We start from the raw sequence: 18,355 nt of genomic DNA, 5'->3' as shown, positions 1-18,355 counted from the left end.
CGCTTGCGAAGAAAGACAGTGAACTGCCGTAAAGGCGAACAGATGGTGTCGATCGGCGAGTGAAGAAGTGGTGAAGGTCTCGGTTGCAGAGACGAGGTAGAGCACTGATAAGTTTATAATACCATTTAATTTACATATATATCTGGTTGGATGCACTAAATAGAAGATTTTTAAAAAAATTATTATCCAGTACAATTTGTTATTGAGGCGGTAAATAGACATTGTGATTAGAGTTATTTGATAGAGTAAGTGAAATTTATTATTTTAGTTTTATAAATGCCTTCACCTCTAAGAAACTCTATTTCATAATATTTTTAATATTTTCAATAAACTATGATAATTAATGTTTTCCTAAAATCTGAATCACCGAGGAACATTTGAAATAATTAGTTCTTGCTCATATTACAAATCTCATACTTTATTTTAAATGTTATTAAATATTTTGACACAATAAAAAAAATCTCAAAAAGGAAAAAAAAATATCTTTACTAATTAATATAAATCAATCTAAGAACCAGAAAACCGTTTACTTCGTATGCAAAAATATTACATTATATGTTTTTTTCACGAAATGTTGACCAAGTTTTTTGTACTATGAAGTAATAAAATTGTACTAATATTCAGTATATTTTATTTTATATGAGGTAGCATTTTCTCGAATAAATGGGCGACCTTTTTTATTGACATTGATAGGTATTCTTTTTCAGACGATAATGAAATCAAGATTCTTTAACAGATAGTTTCACTTGATGAGTCGGTTGTGGTTTTTATCAGGCTTGAAGTTACTCCCTTGCTCGTCGATGTTATGTTTGTCGTAGCTGCTCCCGTAGTGGTGGTTGTAGCTACTGCTGTAGTTGAGGTTGTAGGTGCCTCTGTAGTTATAGTTGTATTTGCCTCTATAGTTGTGGTTGTAGGTGTTTCTGTAGTTGTAGTTGTGGTGGCTTCTGTAGTTGTAGTTGTAGTTGCCTCTGTAGTTGTTGTTGTAGGTGCCTCTGTAGTCGTAGTTGTAGTAGCTTCTGTAGTTGTGGTTGTAGGTGCTTCTGTAGTTGTAGTTGTGGTGGCTTCTGTAGTTGTAGTTGCCTCTGTAGTTGTTGTTGTAGGTGCCTCTGTAGTCGTAGTTGTAGTAGCTTCTGTAGTTGTGGTTGTAGGTGCTTCTGTAGTTGTAGTTGTGGTGGCTTCTGTAGTTGTAGTTGTAGGTGCCTCTGTAGTTGTAGTTGCCTCTGTAGTTGTTGTAGGTGCCTGTGTAGTCGTAGTTGTAGTGGTGGTTGTAGTTGTTGTAGTGGTTGTAGTTTTAGAGCCTCCAGTTAATGCCTGCGAACAGAATATCGTTTGCAGGTAGAGCATATCTAAGGCATTTTTACACAACATACATCACTGGATTTTATTACGTTGTTTGTTAATCACGCGTTGACTGTTATTTAAATTGACACGATATTTCAAAAATCTTCAAACCAAATAATCAATTATTGTTCACATATAATCTGTTTTGACAATGTACGTATTTTCCTATATATATTTTGTGGTATTAAGCAAAATACGATGTTTTAAATCGTTTTAGTTCTATATATTTGAAAATACTGTTAAAAATGTGAAAGAAGAATTGGTAAAATCACAGGAAGCATGCCAACCTGAGGGAAAAATTAATAATATTTATTTCATTATAAAAAATTATTTATTTTCTCAACTCCGCTTTTTGTGTTGGTAGCAAATACTTTCATCTATTCTGTGCAAAAAATTTAGTGGCTTATGTTTTTTATTTATAGTGGTTTTAATTTATCAAGTTATTATTTTGTAGAGAATTGATATTTGCAACTCTCACAACTTCCACGATTTTATTCACCAAAAAATCATAAATACTTAACGTATTTCATCCCCTTAGGGATGAAATTATTGAAAAAGTTAAAAATATTTTGTAGTTTTGTATGTTTACTATTCATACCTTATATATCTTCACACACATGTTTTGCATTTTTTAATGTCCACACTTTTGAGGTAAAGGTGGTGTGATTTTTTTGCTTCATACCAACTACTTGGTACTATTTTGCATACTTGGGCAAAAGTCGCCTGTTCATTGGCTGCTGACTTGTGAGACGTCTCAACTAGGCAAATTGTGATTCGATACCAGATTTTAATGAGGGGTCTCTACCTGGCCAAGGTTCCTCTGGATAAACAGTGAAACAGTAGCTCAAGAGCAGTTCAAAGGTATAATTATTTGAATTTTAGCATATCACGAAATGAATCCACGAATTTTCATGGTCTTTATAGATTGTAGCCTAATGTAACGAAACGCGACCTAGTGTGTGCACTAACAGTTGCTGCTTCCCATGATCCATTGCGTGAATGCGCGCAGCCAAGCAGTCCATTTGAACACGTCCTGGAATCTATATAACGAAGTACACTAAGCTGTAGAAATGTGTAACTTTAACTTACTTGCAATTTATGTTAATCATACTTTTTTAATTAAATGTCTAAGGTACCAAAATATAGTCAACCTAAGGTAGGAGATTTAATTTTAATCAGGTGACAAACATATCTAGGAATTAGAGTGTATCGAAAAAAAGAATAAGATTTTTCTTTTCGTACAGCTATAATGCTGAAACGTTGCCTCCTGTAATAAGGAAAACGAGCGTATATAAAAAAAATTCGGATGACACATTCGTGTAAAATATAATAGATTAATAGAATAAAATTTGTTTGGTATATTTTAATATTAATTTTTAATTCTCCAATCGAACGCTATATCAAGTCTGTAATGCTTATTTTGTGGTTCAATAGAATTAAATCAATAAATATAATAAAAACACATTGTGCACATTTCCGTGATCGGATTATAAACTGACAAGTTTTGTGATGTTTTAATTTATTCTAAATTTATTGAACGACAAAATAAGCATAAAAACAAAATTTTGTAGATCGTATAACTTTAGTGGCTGATAATAAAGTTTAAAAAAAGTTTAAATAGTCAATTTCTTTAAGCATTTAGTACAACACGGAATCGACCGAGGTCAGTCGATTTATAATTTTTTTTAAATTTAGTTTTCTGCGTTTTAGCGGTTTTAAGGGGGAAAAATATCTTAATTACTTTCCAACCCACCTTGCTATGGTTGAATTACGTGAACGCCTGAGAGTAGACGTGGCTGTCTCGTACAGATTGTTCCAAACAAATATGGACCCACACCGTTAGAAATCGCGAAAAAATGTACGAACTTTTCAACGAAGAATGAGCTTGAAATGAACGAAGAGTTATTCATAATTCCAGGTAAATGAATACTCTTAGAAACTAGAGCAAATGCCGAGTTTCGTGCCTCATTGCAAACAAGGTAAAACACAGACGTGGGAGAATGTGGTAATAAGTAAGGAAGTTGGTGTGTACAATATTTGCCATGTTAATACTTGAATTCAAAATGAGAACATCTATCCCTTCCCGCCCCACACCATTGCCTTTCTGCATAGCAAAACAATTTTTTTTATTAAAATGTTTAACGCTTATTTCTTGCAGATGTGCTGGTATTATGTTTGTTTAGCAATATTCACTACGTGATGGCATCTCTACAATTCTTTAGCGAGTTCCTTTGAAGCTATTTAACAATATTCAAGCATACTAGCATTAATAGAGCGACTATTTGTTTTGCCATCCAATTTCTAACCAGCTGACTTCAACTTCAGAACAGACACCCACTCCATAATCCTCCATGGTTTTTTACTGTAGACTTAACCGTTATTTTTGAATGTTTCTTTAATGCCAAGATTGTCCTTGAGGGTTTGCGTTCACTAGGTTAAGCGTTTTTCGTGAATTCAAGGATGAAACATTTTTTACAATGTAGTAGGCGCGTTGATAACCGGACCACGTCCAGCATAATTAACTTGATTAAAAATATTTTTTGGACATACGCCATTGCTGTCAATAGTGGACAAAAAAAAGATAATTACCGAAACACGGGAAACAAGCCAAAATCAGCCGATGTCAAAAGATAAATGCATAGACAGCACAGAGAATACCGTGGAAGTAATAAGTTAGGAAAACATAAATACCACAGGACAGACGAATATATTATCTGTTAAGCTATCACGGTTTGGTTTCACCGTTTTGTCGCTCTGTTATCCAAGGTCGGGTTTTGTCTTTATTTACTGTTCTTCTTGTTGCAACTGTCTCGTCATTCTTCTGTGATTTTTCTGTTTTCCTCATTAATTCCTTCAGTGGAATTCTGCGTGTTGACTTTGCATTTACCTTTTGACATCAGCTAATTCATGGCTAGAAGCCGGAAAAAAATTCGCGGATTCATTTCTCGAAAAGCTACCATTCAAGCACATAAAGCTTTATGCTGCTTCTGCAATTCACTCACAGTTCGTCCGGAGGTCTCTGGACCAATCAGTAGCTATCAACCAGTAAACTGACGAATCACAGGCTACCCAAGTGATACGTCCTAAACACGTGAGAACCCAATGACCGTGTGATCTCTTCCCGAGTGTGCAGAGGACTGTGGAATCTATCCTAGTGGTCATTGAACCAGCGAATTTTTACACTCCCTATTTATGGCTTATTGTTTTTGGTTCGTTTCTGAAGTTACTTTATGACACATAGCGTATCCAGCAATGGCGTATGTAAAAATAAAAAATAAAATTTGGGCGCGTTGAGTATACACACGACAAAACTTCTTGCTTTTTAGGTATAGACAGAGACAAATTATTTTCATTTTCGATCAAACTATCCACATAAAAATTAATGAAAATTATAAACTCAATTTCACAAATCAATAATTATTTTACACACAAACAAATGAATTAAAGAATCTTAAAATATAATAAAATCAAATATGGCAGCGTCAATCGTCAGCCGTTACGAAAACTGAGGAGTAGACAAACACAAGCAGCGTTATACGAGAATTACGTAGCATCACTGCTGAGTCATTTATACCTCTCCCCTGCCGTCTCCCCTTCCGATTGTTACAACCAGCATAGAGCATGCTACGCTACATACCTACCTACCCAATTTCCCCATTTTGCTGTCTTCCCATTCGACCGCTAGAGCATGTGTTGGAGTGGCGTCGCCACTGACGCACTCTCCTGCTCTACCGGTTCCCCCCATCACGTACCTAGCTATTCCCTTCGTGCGATCAGAAATTTATGCGCCCCCTCCCCTCCCCAGTAAAGAAGTTTCACTTCAAAAATTAAAAATTTTGAATCAATCTTCCCCACTGGGAGAATCGTTCAGAATGGCAGTTCGGTTGGTCACTCACGTTCGCAATCCCGCTGACTATGCTGGTCGCTGTGTTCGCTGTCTGCTGCAAGGCGTTGGCGATCCCGCTGACTATGGTCGACAGCAGGAACCTCTTCTCCCTGCTGGGCGCCTCTGCGGAGACGCCGCCGAGACACTGCAAGAACACTTCCATAAACACGCGCGTAGAATAACAACACTTCTCGCCTGGAGGTCGGAGTGAAGGAGCGATTACACATCAGGCAGCAACTAGGGCAAGTAACTGGAATGATTACTAGAGTCCCGGAAATTTCGTGGATTCCTCTGGCCTCAGTATAGAATTCAAAGTTATAGGTGTGCTCGACCCATGTTTACTTTCCCATTGGTTGATTTCTTAGCGAGAACATTTTTATCCTTGTTATTTGGCACTACCTGATTCGCTTACTTCTCTCCTAGCTGGTCATCGTTGGCTCACGGTCGTAGAGGGGCGTGTCCAGATAACTACGGTCCAATCATGAACACAGTGCGACAGTGTGGAGGTTTGCATTCTAGCTTGCGACTAAATGAATCCGCGAAATTTCCGTGGCTCTAATGATTACACGTGTAGAGTAAACGGGATAGCATTGCTTGCTCCTAGTTTGCTACCCCGTTTTCTCCGGCTGTGTAATCAATCGCCCCTTCAACGATTTTTTCGCTTACTCACAGGGTATTCTAGCAAAAAATATAGTCTTTAAATACACATCATATAATTAGAGACTGGAGAAATTCGCGGTTTCCAATGGCCTCTCGGATAGACTCCATTATCCTCTATGTACTCGGCCAAATTACACCTGCTCATTGACTTACTGACACGTGAGACCTGTTAAATAGGATGCTTATCATTCGTAGGGACCGGAAAAATTCGCGAATTCATTTCGCGATAGGCTAAAATACAAATAGTTATACCTCAGTGCTGCCTCTGCTATTGGCTCACAACTGACCTGGATGACTCTTGGCCAATGAGAAACGCCCCACCAAAGCTTTATTGAATCACAGACTGCTACGTTGGGACGTCTCACAAGACAGCAGCCAATGAGTGGGCGGCATTTGACCGAGTGTACGTAGAACTATGGAGTTCATCCTGCAGGTCATTGAACCCGCGAATTTTTCCTGTCCCTATTGATTACTAGAGACCTGCAAAATTCGCGGATTCATTCGGTGATAGGCTAGAATTTAAACACATATACCTCTTAGATAATTTTGCTATTGGCTTACTGTTCATCTGGACGAATCTCAACCAGTTATAAACCCTCAACCAAAGAAGGATCGAATCACAGACAAACCAGCTGAGACGACTTACAAGTCGGCAGCCAATGAACTTGCGTTATTTGCCCGAGTGTACAGGGGTATGTGCAGTCTATCCTGAAGGCCATCGAAACCGCGAATTTTGCAGGTCTCTATTGATTACACATAGGGGCATGCAGATTTCGCGAAAAGATTTCGAGACTAGATGAATGTTTAAACACTGTAGCATCGTCTATGTTTAGTGATTGGTCGAGTCTCTTCCAGGTACATATCGTTTGTAACAACACCAATCACAGTGATTCAGTGCGGAAGTAAACGGGTCCTGAGTGGCTCGGTCAAATAAGGCAACGACTTCTTTTGCAGACAGCTGCCAATCACAAGGAAGAAACCACAGGTGCGGGTATACCTTGTTGCAGTCTAACAAGTGTTCAAATCTTTTCGCGAAAAATGCCTGCCCCTAATAACACGTGTAGAGTAAACGGGATAGCATTGCTTGCTCCTAGTTTGCTACCCCATTTTCTCTGGCTGTGTAATCAATCGCCCCTTCAACGATTTTTTCGCTTACTCACAGGGTATTCTAGCAAAAATATAGTCTTTAAGTACACATATAACTAGGGACCGGAGAAATTCGCGGTTTCAATGGCCTCTCAGATAGACTCCATTATCCTCTATGTACTCGGCCAAATTACACCTGCTCATTGACTTACTGACACGCGAGACCTGTTAAATGGGATGCTTGTCATTTGACACTTCTTTTGTTGAGGTATGTCCATTGGCTCAAGAGTCCTTCAGGTAAACTGTTAGTCCAATCACTGAATCAGCATGTAGGTAAACATATTTGGATCCTAGCCTATCGCCAAATGAATCCGCAAATTTTTTTCCGGTCTCTGCATATAACTGCTTCACATTGATGATTGTAGAGGTATGTTTGTTTCAGGAAAGTAATCTGATCGCTCGTTAGCCTGCAACAAGGTATGCCCACGCTAGAGATAGTTCCCTTGTGACTGGCTGCTATCTGCAAAAGAAGCCACTGTCATATTTGGCCGGGCCATTCAGATGCACTGAATGGGTACGATTGGTGTGCCGACAGTAGACTTGTACTTGAAATAAACCTAGCCAACCCCGAAACAAAGACAACGCTACAAAGTTTTAAACACACGGCTGGTCTGGAAATATTTTAGCTAAATATACAGGGCCCTATCCATAGAGAACGGAAAAATTCGTGGATTCGTTTCACGATAGTCTAAAATTAAAATACGTATATGCATTTCAGCTGCGTATGCTGCTGGCTTACTGTTCATCTGGACGACTCTGGGCCAATGGGAAAACCTCAACCAAAGAATTATCGAATCACTGAAAACCAGTTAAGGCGACTCAGAAGTCAGCAGCCAATGAACTGAGGTTATTTTTTGCCCTAATTTCCAGAATTTATAGTGTATCCTGAAGGTAATCGAAACATCGAATTTTTCCAGTCCCTTCCTATGGAAGCGTGGTTTTTTACACGCGTTTGACAACCCTTAGTCAGTTATAAACAAGGAGAAAATTGGGTACTCCAATCACGTGTGACGCGCCAGAGGATGTGACCTTACTATCGACCAATAAGTAGGGAGACCTGTATTTCGCGATTTCATTTCATGTCAAGGTATTTCACAGAACACTGTAGCTTTTTCTAAGAGTCATGGCAAATTGTGAGGGTGCAGCAGTACGGTGACCACATTCTCATTGGCCCCGTCAAGAGCGGGACGACACCTCTCAAAGACCTCAGCCAATAACCACAGGAGAAAAGCTACAGTATTTTGTGAAATACCTTGACACGAAATGTATTCGCGAAATACAGGTGTCTCTACCAATGAGTAGAGACATGCAAAATTCGCGGATTCATTTCGCGATATGCGAGCATCAAAACAACTAAGTATACCTTCGTACCGCTTCTGCGATTGGCCCATATTTTATCCGGGGAACTGTGAGCCAACGGTAAACAATAAACCAAGAAAGTGCCGAATTACGGACGGCCTAGTTGAGACGTCTCACGCGTCAGTAGCCAATGAACAGGTTTCATTTCCGCGAGTATTTAAAGGACTGTGGAGTCTATCCTAGAGGTCAATGAATCCGCGAATTTTGCAGGTCTCTACCAAGGAACAATTTAAACCAATTGATTAAAAATAGGAACTTTGAGTCTAAGCTAGGGTGAAATGAATCCTCCAAATAATCGTGGTTCTACCATGTGTATGTGCTCATAAAAAAACTTGCATTCAACTTACAAAAAAAATAAAGGCATAGTTCACAGTCAACACATCACACTGAACCATGAAGTTAAGAAAGTTAGGGTGTGTTCAATCTTTGAAATGTTAATAATTGAAGTCAAAATGAGAATGCTCTCCCTTCCACATATCCCAAGCGGAAAGCAAAACATTTTTTTTTGTTCATAACTAGGTTTAACGCTAATTTCCAAGCTGATATGTTGTTCACGTCTTTGTTTGACGAAAACTCGCCTTATGATGACATTTTTATTATTCTTCCTAGCAAGTTACTTTCAACCTACTAAAATAACCTTTAAAATTAGTCTTTATGCAGCTATGGTTTGTTTCGCCGAACAACTGCTGACCATAGTGACTCAAATTGAGAACAGACTCCCATTCCATAAGCAAACACCGTCATGCACTGAACATCATACTAACGAAAATAATGATGCTAGAGAAGCTGTGTTAAATGTCATTTAAAGTTACTAGATTTTTCATATTTAATAAATAAAATTTTAAATATAACTTTAAATCTGTAACTTTGGTTTTGCAATACTGTTTTTTTACACCAAAAATAACCACCGATATAATATACAGAGCTACGGTTAATACGCGTAATGGGTAGCAAAGTAGTTGTGAACCACACATCTGCTTCACGTTGTTGACGAATAGGTTAGCCAATCACATGCAACCCGTAAGCTCAGTCTATCTTGGAGTGACATGAAATAATCATGGTAAGTTAGAAAATAACAAATAGAATTTGAGGTAACCAGAGATAGAAAGTTATACGGGGAAATATGGAATATTTCAGACTAAATTTCAAAATTTTATTAATATATTCATGTAATATAAATGTCAGAATATAACTTAAATAATAGCATGGCATTTATCTATAAAACAGTAATATGAAGGTATACAATAGTGTCCTGGAGGTACGAAAAACAGCATGGAAAAGATTATAATAAGCAATTTAATTTATAAGACAAATAAAAGTTTCGCTTTAAAGCTACGCGATAAAAAAAACAGCACATGTATACACCAGCGTATGTAAATGAGAACAATGCCCAAAATTCTACTAAGTCACAAGAGACGCACCAGTTTGTATTTGACATACGCAACCATACGGTAACTCAAAGTGGTCGATTTCCGTGCATGCTTTAAAATGAGTCATTTAGATAATATTATTATGTAGGCTACTAGCTCTCCCACTAATCTTCGTCGGGCTAAATTTTGGTTGTGCTTCAGGTCGTTTTCGGGTACAGAGCTACATACATTATACATTAGCGTTAATCATATTTGCAATATCCTGCAAAGTTATCTGTTAAGCAGTACAAAAAAGTTAAATTTTATGTAAATATGAAAAATAAATATGAAATTAATATTTTATTGCAATTTTAAAAATGATGACGTTTATTATTTTTGAGAACGATAAAAAAAAGTGTAATATTTCGTGATGTATAGTACCTAAATGTTTTAAAAATATACCATCAAAATTAATTACGGTTTTACAAAAATATACCCGACATTTAACGAAAACACATTGAAATAATGATAACTGCATTGAATCGTTCACATGACTTACTATAGTGAAAACGGTATTTTCTTAGACAGGTATTTTAAAAAGTTTACACTAGATAGTGTCAGTATTGTTCAAGTAATGGTATCACATACATACTCCGCAAACAGACATAGAATTTTTTCCCCTGGAAGTCAGTATTTGTACTTTTTTTTCAGAACAAAATTGACCTATCTATGATTTGCAAATATTCTTAAATTTCAGTTTAAAGTTCGAAAGCAAAACAAAGAAAAAATTTTCAAAGCCCATGAATTTTCATAGCTTAAGATAAATAAATAAACACCAAACAACTATACATTAACGTATATATTATGTGTATCACTTCTAGTAAACTCTGTGCATTAATAATGCTTCCATTGTCCTCTACGCATAATTCTGGCCTCATTTAGACATATAACCATTATGGTAAATCAATACCCAATTTTTTAAATTACTAGCACCATCAATACTTCGTTTTAGGGCTGAGCTTGAAATTAAATCCCCTTTTTGACACACTTGTTGAAGCCAGTGCTCAAGATCTATTCTAACTAAGCACCTTGGGTCGCGTACGAGCAATAATCAATTATTTCCGGCCCGCGGTCACAAACCAGAGCCTATTAAAGTATATTAGACTCTAGCAAGGTACAAAGGCTGGGATATATCTCTTATGTCTTGAGATATTCAAACTCTGCGTTATAATTGAGATAAATGAGGAGCGTAACACAAGTAGCACACGTCCCTCCCCTACCGCTGCATGGAAAACCCATTAGCGGCCTCCCCAAAGAGTCCGAGGTGCCTCTCTGTTCTCTGACTGAAGAGTTGTGCGGGTCCCAGTGCACCGTCGCGTAAAGTGGCGTAACTAGGACGCCACTGTTCTCGCAGCTTCGAGTGTTGTTTTGGGGGGACTGTGATGAGGCGACACTTCGGAGGGCTACATGAGTAACGCCGGCAGGTATATTAGGCGATTCCGACCTGCGGCGATCGAGAGAGTGAGAGCGATTGAAGCGATAACGAGTGAAGTGAAGAGGGTGAGTGACCTCCTGGGCGAGCGATAGCGGGCGTCGAGTGACGGGCCTCGTGTGCGAAGATCGCGGCATCGGGGACGGTGTCGCTGCGCTCCGGAAGAGTGAGTAGTGCGAAGTAGTGTGTTGCGACCGAGGTGCGTGGCAAGAAAGAACAGTATAAATAGCCACTATTGAGCCGAGATCAAGTGGGGGAAGTAAATAGTGGGTTAATTAAAGTCTGATTAGATTGTTGGCTGTAATTAAGATTTTTGTAATTTGGGAAATGCTACTAATATTATACACCTAATATTATACATGTGAACGTGTATTTTTCTGTTTGTCCCTCTTTCACGCAGCAACGAAGCAATGGATCAACATTATTTTTTGCATTGGCTACATACATATAATTATGTAATTCCATTCCCAAGGGAATGAAAAAAGAGTAAATTCGGTTTTATCATAGGAAAACATAGGAGGTAGGTCATAGACACACAGCGTGTGTCATTTATTTATGTCTACCACATGATCATATAGTAAGGTCTGGCAACATCCTATCTTTCTCTTTGGCGAAAACGATCCGCTTGGTGAAGATCGCGACTTCCAGCGAACTAAAGACGTTAATACCAGTTTAGTTTAGAACGTCGTCAATAGATGGCGTTTAGTCCGTCACGTCTTGCCTAGTGGTTACCTGCCTTCCCACAAAATGAAGCTGAAAATTGGCGTCCATTTTTGCTGATGCGTAGCCTTGAGTCACCGAGTTGTGCAATCAATGGGTCTTTAAAATAAAAAATTTCCTTTTTTTAAGTGTAGGTATGTTCTAAAGACTTGAAACTTGGTAGTGGTGTTTCTTATATTACGATTAGTTTAGTACGGGCAACGGTGGGTTAGTAAATAAACTATAGTTTATAAAGTCAGGGTATCTTTTCGAAACTGTAATTCCCACAGTGACAATACGTTATAAGGGAGAACAATGAACCAATATAAAATACAAAAGTTAATATCTAACAACGATATACAATCCGGATAGACGGTAAAGTTTGGTAACAGCCAAAGAAAAAAAATTCTTTGACTGTTTTTATAGTAGGCTACAAGGGTGTGGAATACCTACTTATGACCTGTCATGCATATAATTTAAATAAATAATACACATTTTAAAATTATATTGAATTTAAATATCACTAAAGATCACATTTCATTTTACTGTAGGACACTTAAGTAAAGAAAATTAATTGTGAACATTTTTAATCATCACCCAGTGAAAGTTGATTACCAAAAATTTCGCTTATTCTTTTATAAGCTTCGATAGTAAAAAACAAAAACAAAGAATTCGTGAAAAATATATGAACTTTGCATTGTGCTAAATGATAGCTTAGAATGGCCAACGACACACTGATAGAAATTACAATTATCTAAAGAATTTTCCAAACAACGAACACGTCGAACAAACAAAGGGTTCTTCATTGCTCCGCATAACTGGAACTCGTTGAAACTACTCGACATTTCGACTTCCAAGCTCTGAGTTCCGTTGTAAACAGGGCAAACACGCACGTGGAAGAAATTGAACGCCTCCACACACGATCAGTCCAGCTCCCAGTTCGGACTGCTCAGTTCTGACAGTCAGTTTGCACTGAATTTAGGTCCTGTGCACACACGACCAGTCCATGTGCTCAGCTCGGACTGAACTGAAGATGTTGCTGATGCAGCTGGATGTATAGTTTCATCGTAGAATATGGAAGGAACTTCGGATGTTGCAATTGCAGTCGCACTTTTAGTTATGAAAAAAGGAAAAAAATAGCAAAAGAGTATAAAAAACATGTCTGCCACGACACTCAGCCGATGGACTGATGGACTGACAGTTTTGAATGGCGAGACGCTGTTCCCACACATGGCAGTTCGGACTGAGTGCTCTCGAGCCAACAGACCGATTTTATGGGACGTGTCCATTAGTTCAGACTGATCTGGCGTCCGTCCTTGCTCACACACGGCAGTTCCGACTGTTAGTTTTATACTGATAAGTCCAAACTGACAGTTCGGACTAATCGTGTAAAGCGACTTTTGAAAAGTTTTTAAAACGTTGTGTTAATGCTCCGAAATGATTTTCGTGAGCCCATGTTCAAAATAACGAATAATCCTGGATATAGTTTGTAACCAATTTTCTTCGTTTTAAATCGTTATTTTGGACATGCACCATTGCTAGTTTTGCAATGTATGTCATAAAGAAAACTCGAAGAACCAGCCAAAATCAGCCGATGTCAGAAGTTTATTTTATAGACAGTACAGAGAATTCAGTGAAAGGAATTAGTCAGAAAAATATCAAGAACAGACGAAAAAGTGAGTTGACAAAGTCGAAACAGTTATAGAAAAACATTAAATACAGATAAACAACAACCTATGACAATACAATGAAAGGCACAGGAACCCAACGGTGATACTAAACAGATAATCTGGACAACTCACCGACAATACAGGCACGTGCGAAGCCATCAGCGATAAAATAAAACAGGTGTTTTGACAACACAAAGATGACAGCACAGACTAACACAGTAGTCATCTCAAGACAAAACAGTTGCAACGTTTCGGGAACTGTCTGTTGTAGTGTTGTCCAAGATTGTTGTTATCTGTATTCATTGTTTATTTTACAACTGTCTCATCTTTGTCAACCCACTGTGTCCTTCTGTGCTGTGATATTTTTCTGAATAATTTGTTCCACGGAATTCTCTGTGCTGCCTATGTGCATTTAAAATTTGATATCGGCTGATTTTGGCTGATTCTCTGTGTGTATGTGTATTTATCTGTTCTTTGGGTTTTCTACAACATACACTGCAAAATGACAAAGGAGTATGTCAAAAATAAGGATTATATCAACCTTCCTCATTGCCAGAATCATTAAAAGAACGCATCGTCTCTCGTATGTTTAGATATGAAAACTATAGAATAGTGCAGAAAGTTATGAAATCCTGCTGCACACAGGCCGTAATATGATTTCGGTTGGTATTTTTTGTATGAATATAACAAGTGTTATTATAAATGGTTAAGAGCGATACCGTGACAAGAGCTTCACTAGGGGAAGCGAACGTAATCCCTTGTGTTATATACTGCAGGTTTACAAACCTGTAGTAGAGTGGCCTATCAAGTCGTCTGCTAGAGTTTGTGTGTAGCTGACTTCCTGTTCAAATAAGTCTTCATAAAACCATTTCTCAGAAATGTTTAAAATTTTCACTTCAAAAAATTATAGCTATTCGTCCTTAAAAAAATAAAAACTGAAATAATTTTCAAATAAAAAATAAATAAATATTTGGTAGGATAATATCACTGATAATATTTAATTAGAGTTTTCTTTTTCCTGGTAGCATATGTAAAGTATTTTTTATTTTAATCTTGATTTTTAATTTTATGTATTTCTTGAATTTGTTGCGGGTGTAATTTGGTTCGCCGCAGCGTCCTTCCTTACCTCCAGATTTTTGTTCCCCTGAATGCAGATGAACCGTCGGACCCCTACATGCGGAAGGTTGCCTAACTCCTCAGATATCTTGCGCGGCTCTCGTCATGTGATCAGAATCAGCCAGTCACGAGAGCGGTTCGGGAGGGGGGAGGGGGGGGGCGACCACGCGACAGTAAACAAGACTTGAAAATAGTTCGGACGTGAATTCTTCCGCCCGGCTTCTGCACTGTTCTGGAAAGGTGGAGAGCCCAGGGCTGGACAGTATATGTAGGACTCCCCGGGCAGACTACGGACAAAGAGGGAGAGTGACGGAACCTCTCAAGACGAAGTCGCTGTGCCGCCGCTCTGTTCGCCGACTGCTACCACCACGTCATTCTGCCCGACCGCGCGCTCTTGGGAGGAATTGGACCGGGTAAGAAAGAAGTTGGACACTTATGTTCAAGACTTCGGACTCAGCCCGATCGAAGAGGACGAAGCAGCGCTAGTCATAAGGGACTTAGTGCAGAGGTCGAACAAGGTAACCCGGTAGCCCACTGGTAAAGGGAACTCCCCCAACGGGTTGAAAGAAAAAACTCGCTGATAGGTATTGGGTAGTATTAGATGAGTATAATAGCATCTGATGATTAAAAAGTCTCGCTGGCGACGTAACAGAATATATAATCGCCGGGGGAGTGAAGAAGCGAGCCAGAGTTTTTTTTTTCGTTATGACACTTCACACTTAAGAGTAGCGTAATATTCTATTTGCTATCTAGTATTTAATGATATGGGTTATATATTCAAGTACTTTAGCACAGTTCTTTAACCCAGTTATTAATTGGAAAAGTTTCCACACTAATATTGTAACGTTTTATATTACATGATCAAGGCTTAAGATGATTATTGATGTTCCAAAAGCTACCCAAGCCTGTTGTTGTGGAGCAAACTGAGCTATAGTATTTCAAGGAAATGTGCATTTTCAGGTAGCCATAATATAATCATGTTCTGCGTATTGACTGTTGTGGCTCCAATAACGTATCAAAGTTTTATTAAGATTTTCAAAGTTGATCAGTAATTTTGTATGTTCTGCTCTATGTTCATAGTTTTGTTACAGGAACGTGTTGCTGCGCTGCGGGAACGACTTTTGCACACAAGCGAGAGAACATGTTGTCTGTTGAACATTTTTTTGTGAATATTGGATGTAACGATTGGTTGTTAATAAATTCTGTTCTTACAACACAGTTTTTGTGTTCGCTCGTGTTCAATCCCCTGTTATCCCTCTCGTGGGGCAACAAATTAATATAATACTTCAACTAACCTAAAAATTAAATGCTCTTTAAAAAATTAGCATTTAAAATAGTTTTTTGTAATTGTTTGTAGTTTTTTGAAATAGTACTTATTTATATTAATAATATAGTTAAAATATAGCACGTAGCTTAAATAGACTAGTAGAACTCACGCCCAAGCTTGCTTTTTGAAGAGTTAAATGTACTGAAAAAATTAGATCAATTGTGTTAATGATAAAAACCGATAAATATATAAATTCAAATAAATAAAAAATGTTGGCCTAAGGAAAACGTGGTGGACGTTTCCGTGATTATTGCACACCATTTTTCCCCCCACCGTATTGCCGCTTCTCGCTCCGTCGATGCTCGATCATTCCTCGTAGATCTAATCAACCCCGATGTCGGCAAGACGGTAAACCCTGGTTTATCCGTACAGCCCTGTTAGACATCCCACAGTGGTGCAGGGGTAACACACTGGAATCGTAATTCAGGGCGCCAGGACCGAGCCATCTTGCTGTTCACCGTGGAAATCAAACCAAACGTATGTTGGAATGGTTCCTTATATTTGGCCACGAAAATATGTAAAATAAAATAAAAATGTGAGCAAGACTTTCAGTATTCACCAGAGATTTGTAACATCGAACCTCGGTAACGAGCAAATCCATGTTTTATCATGTTGCAAATACACTTAACTGTGACACGAAAATTAACGTAGAATTCTTTAAAATAATGCCGAGCGTGATAAATATACGCAAATTGTGTTTTCGACTGCATTTCTAGACGTGAATCACACGTATTTTCCGCACCCGCCGCTAGAATTCGCTACCGGAGCAGCTGCGTCAGCCATAGAATCATTCCATTTTCAAATCGAAATTTTAAACTATATAATGAAAAGGTTGCGATAAAAGCAAAAAATACTAAAAAAAGACTAAAACTTAGCTTTGGAACCAATTTTTGACAAAAACGCTGCCGTATTAAAAGGGAGTAAAGTGTTAAAAACACAGTTAATACTCTAAAGTCTCTCTTTTACTTTGTGAACTTTTGTTCGCACCATACTACACAGATGGCAGCAGACTCGTGCTTACACATTTCCGTTCCACGTGACTTCCGTTCCATTCTCTAAATTACTCCTACAAAGATGTTACACATTAAAAAAAAATCCTTGCCTCGTGCAGGTAAGAAGTTAAGAATAGATGTGTGAAGTCTTTGTCATGTTAATAATAATTGAAGTCAAAATGAAATCAACCACTAACCCCGTCCTACACACACCCTTTTTTCCTCATCTGCATAGTAAAAAAAAATTTTTGGGGTTAAAATGAAGTTCAACACAATTAATTGCCGATGTGTTGTAAACATCTTTGTTTTACAATTGCTCACTTCATGATGGCAATTTTTACGATTCTTCCTAGAAAGTAACTTTCAGACTTTTAAGGGCCCGCCAAGTCAGAGGTGTATTTGCGTTAGTGAGGCGGGATGATAAATGCGACGCTCGCTGGTGCTTCTAGCGTAGTGTCGCCTCTAAGCACCAGGCTCTGAACTAACACGCAGTCTTCTCGTCGTGCATAGGACAACCATGAAATTTATTATATTGCGGAGAAATAAAGATAATCGTGTAAAATGCAAGGCCCTTGGGTGCTTTCAAGAATCTCTACTCTGTGTTTCATTATTAAGTGTTTCTGAAAACACTCGTTTTAGCAAATTTTAACTCTTTTTAGAATAGATTTTTTTAAAAATAAATACGGAATTAGCGTATTCTTAAATGCTTTTCTATAGCAGTTTTTCAAATCCCGTTTTTTTTCTTCTGCACGCCCGTGTGTACCCACTGGCTGAACAGAGTGACTTCAACCGTCGAACAGATGACCACTCCGTGGACAAAATACCTCCGTGATTCGCTCAGCGCTTCCGTGTCACGACCTACCTGCAGGAGGCAGAAGACGGCGAAGAACGCGCACATCCGTTGGGAAGACATGGTAGTTGCGGTCGTCCCCTGGCTGCTGACTTCCGTCGCCCCAAAGACGAGCTGCCGGCAGCCGGGCACTTATAAAGACAGCGGCGCAAGGTCCCGACGGCAGTTGAGCACACACAGCTGCACTTGACATTCGGATCCAGCTGCTGTCCGCGTTCGAGGACCACGCCGACTGCGATCGGCGGGACGTTACACTGAGAGAAAGGTTTGTTTGCCTCGACAAAATATTTGTTTGTTTACGGCGAAATAAATATATATTGTTAATACAAACAAATATTTTTTTTTGTAGGAAAGATTCTGTTGACCCAACAAAATTATTTTGTCAACTCAAATATATATTTGGTTCGGTGTAACAAATCGTTTTTGTTACTTACCGAGTTTGGTTAAGCTAACAAAACTATTTGGTTA

The 18,355-nt window shown here is 38.4% G+C and overlaps 1 protein-coding gene across 1 annotated transcript; it reads right to left on the bottom strand.

Annotated features, from left to right (window-relative positions):
• Positions 1-397: 397 nt before the first annotated feature.
• On the bottom strand, positions 398-17,992 carry LOC134532362 (integumentary mucin C.1-like). Its single transcript, XM_063368793.1, has 3 exons — positions 17,900-17,992; positions 5,238-5,372; positions 398-1,311 (listed from the first exon to the last, which is right to left on the bottom strand). The coding sequence occupies exons 1-3, from the start codon at positions 17,948-17,950 to the stop codon at positions 730-732; spliced, it is 768 nt and encodes a 255-aa protein (XP_063224863.1). The 5' UTR covers positions 17,951-17,992; the 3' UTR covers positions 398-729.
• Between the last annotated feature and the right edge of the window lie 363 nt (positions 17,993-18,355).

This window comes from Bacillus rossius, chromosome 5 (genome assembly GCF_032445375.1).
Source record: "Bacillus rossius redtenbacheri isolate Brsri chromosome 5, Brsri_v3, whole genome shotgun sequence".
Classification (NCBI taxonomy): Eukaryota; Metazoa; Arthropoda; class Insecta; order Phasmatodea; family Bacillidae; genus Bacillus; species Bacillus rossius.
The sequence above is the reverse complement of the archived record's forward strand: the minus strand, read 5'-3'. Positions and strand labels throughout refer to the sequence as shown.

What these genes read in the sequence shown, in the direction of transcription:
- LOC134532362 (XM_063368793.1), bottom strand. Translation starts at nt 17,950, where the DNA reads ATGTCTTCCCAACGGATGTGCGCGTTCTTCGCCGTCTTCTGCCTCCTG. An exon ending in CCGTCTTCTGCCTCCTGCAG is followed by an intron (nt 5,373 to 17,899) that starts GTAGGTCGTGAC and finishes GTGTTCTTGCAG; the next exon opens with TGTCTCGGCGGCGTCTCCGC. An exon ending in TAGTCAGCGGGATTGCGAAC is followed by an intron (nt 1,312 to 5,237) that starts GTGAGTGACCAA and finishes TTCTGTTCGCAG; the next exon opens with GCATTAACTGGAGGCTCTAA.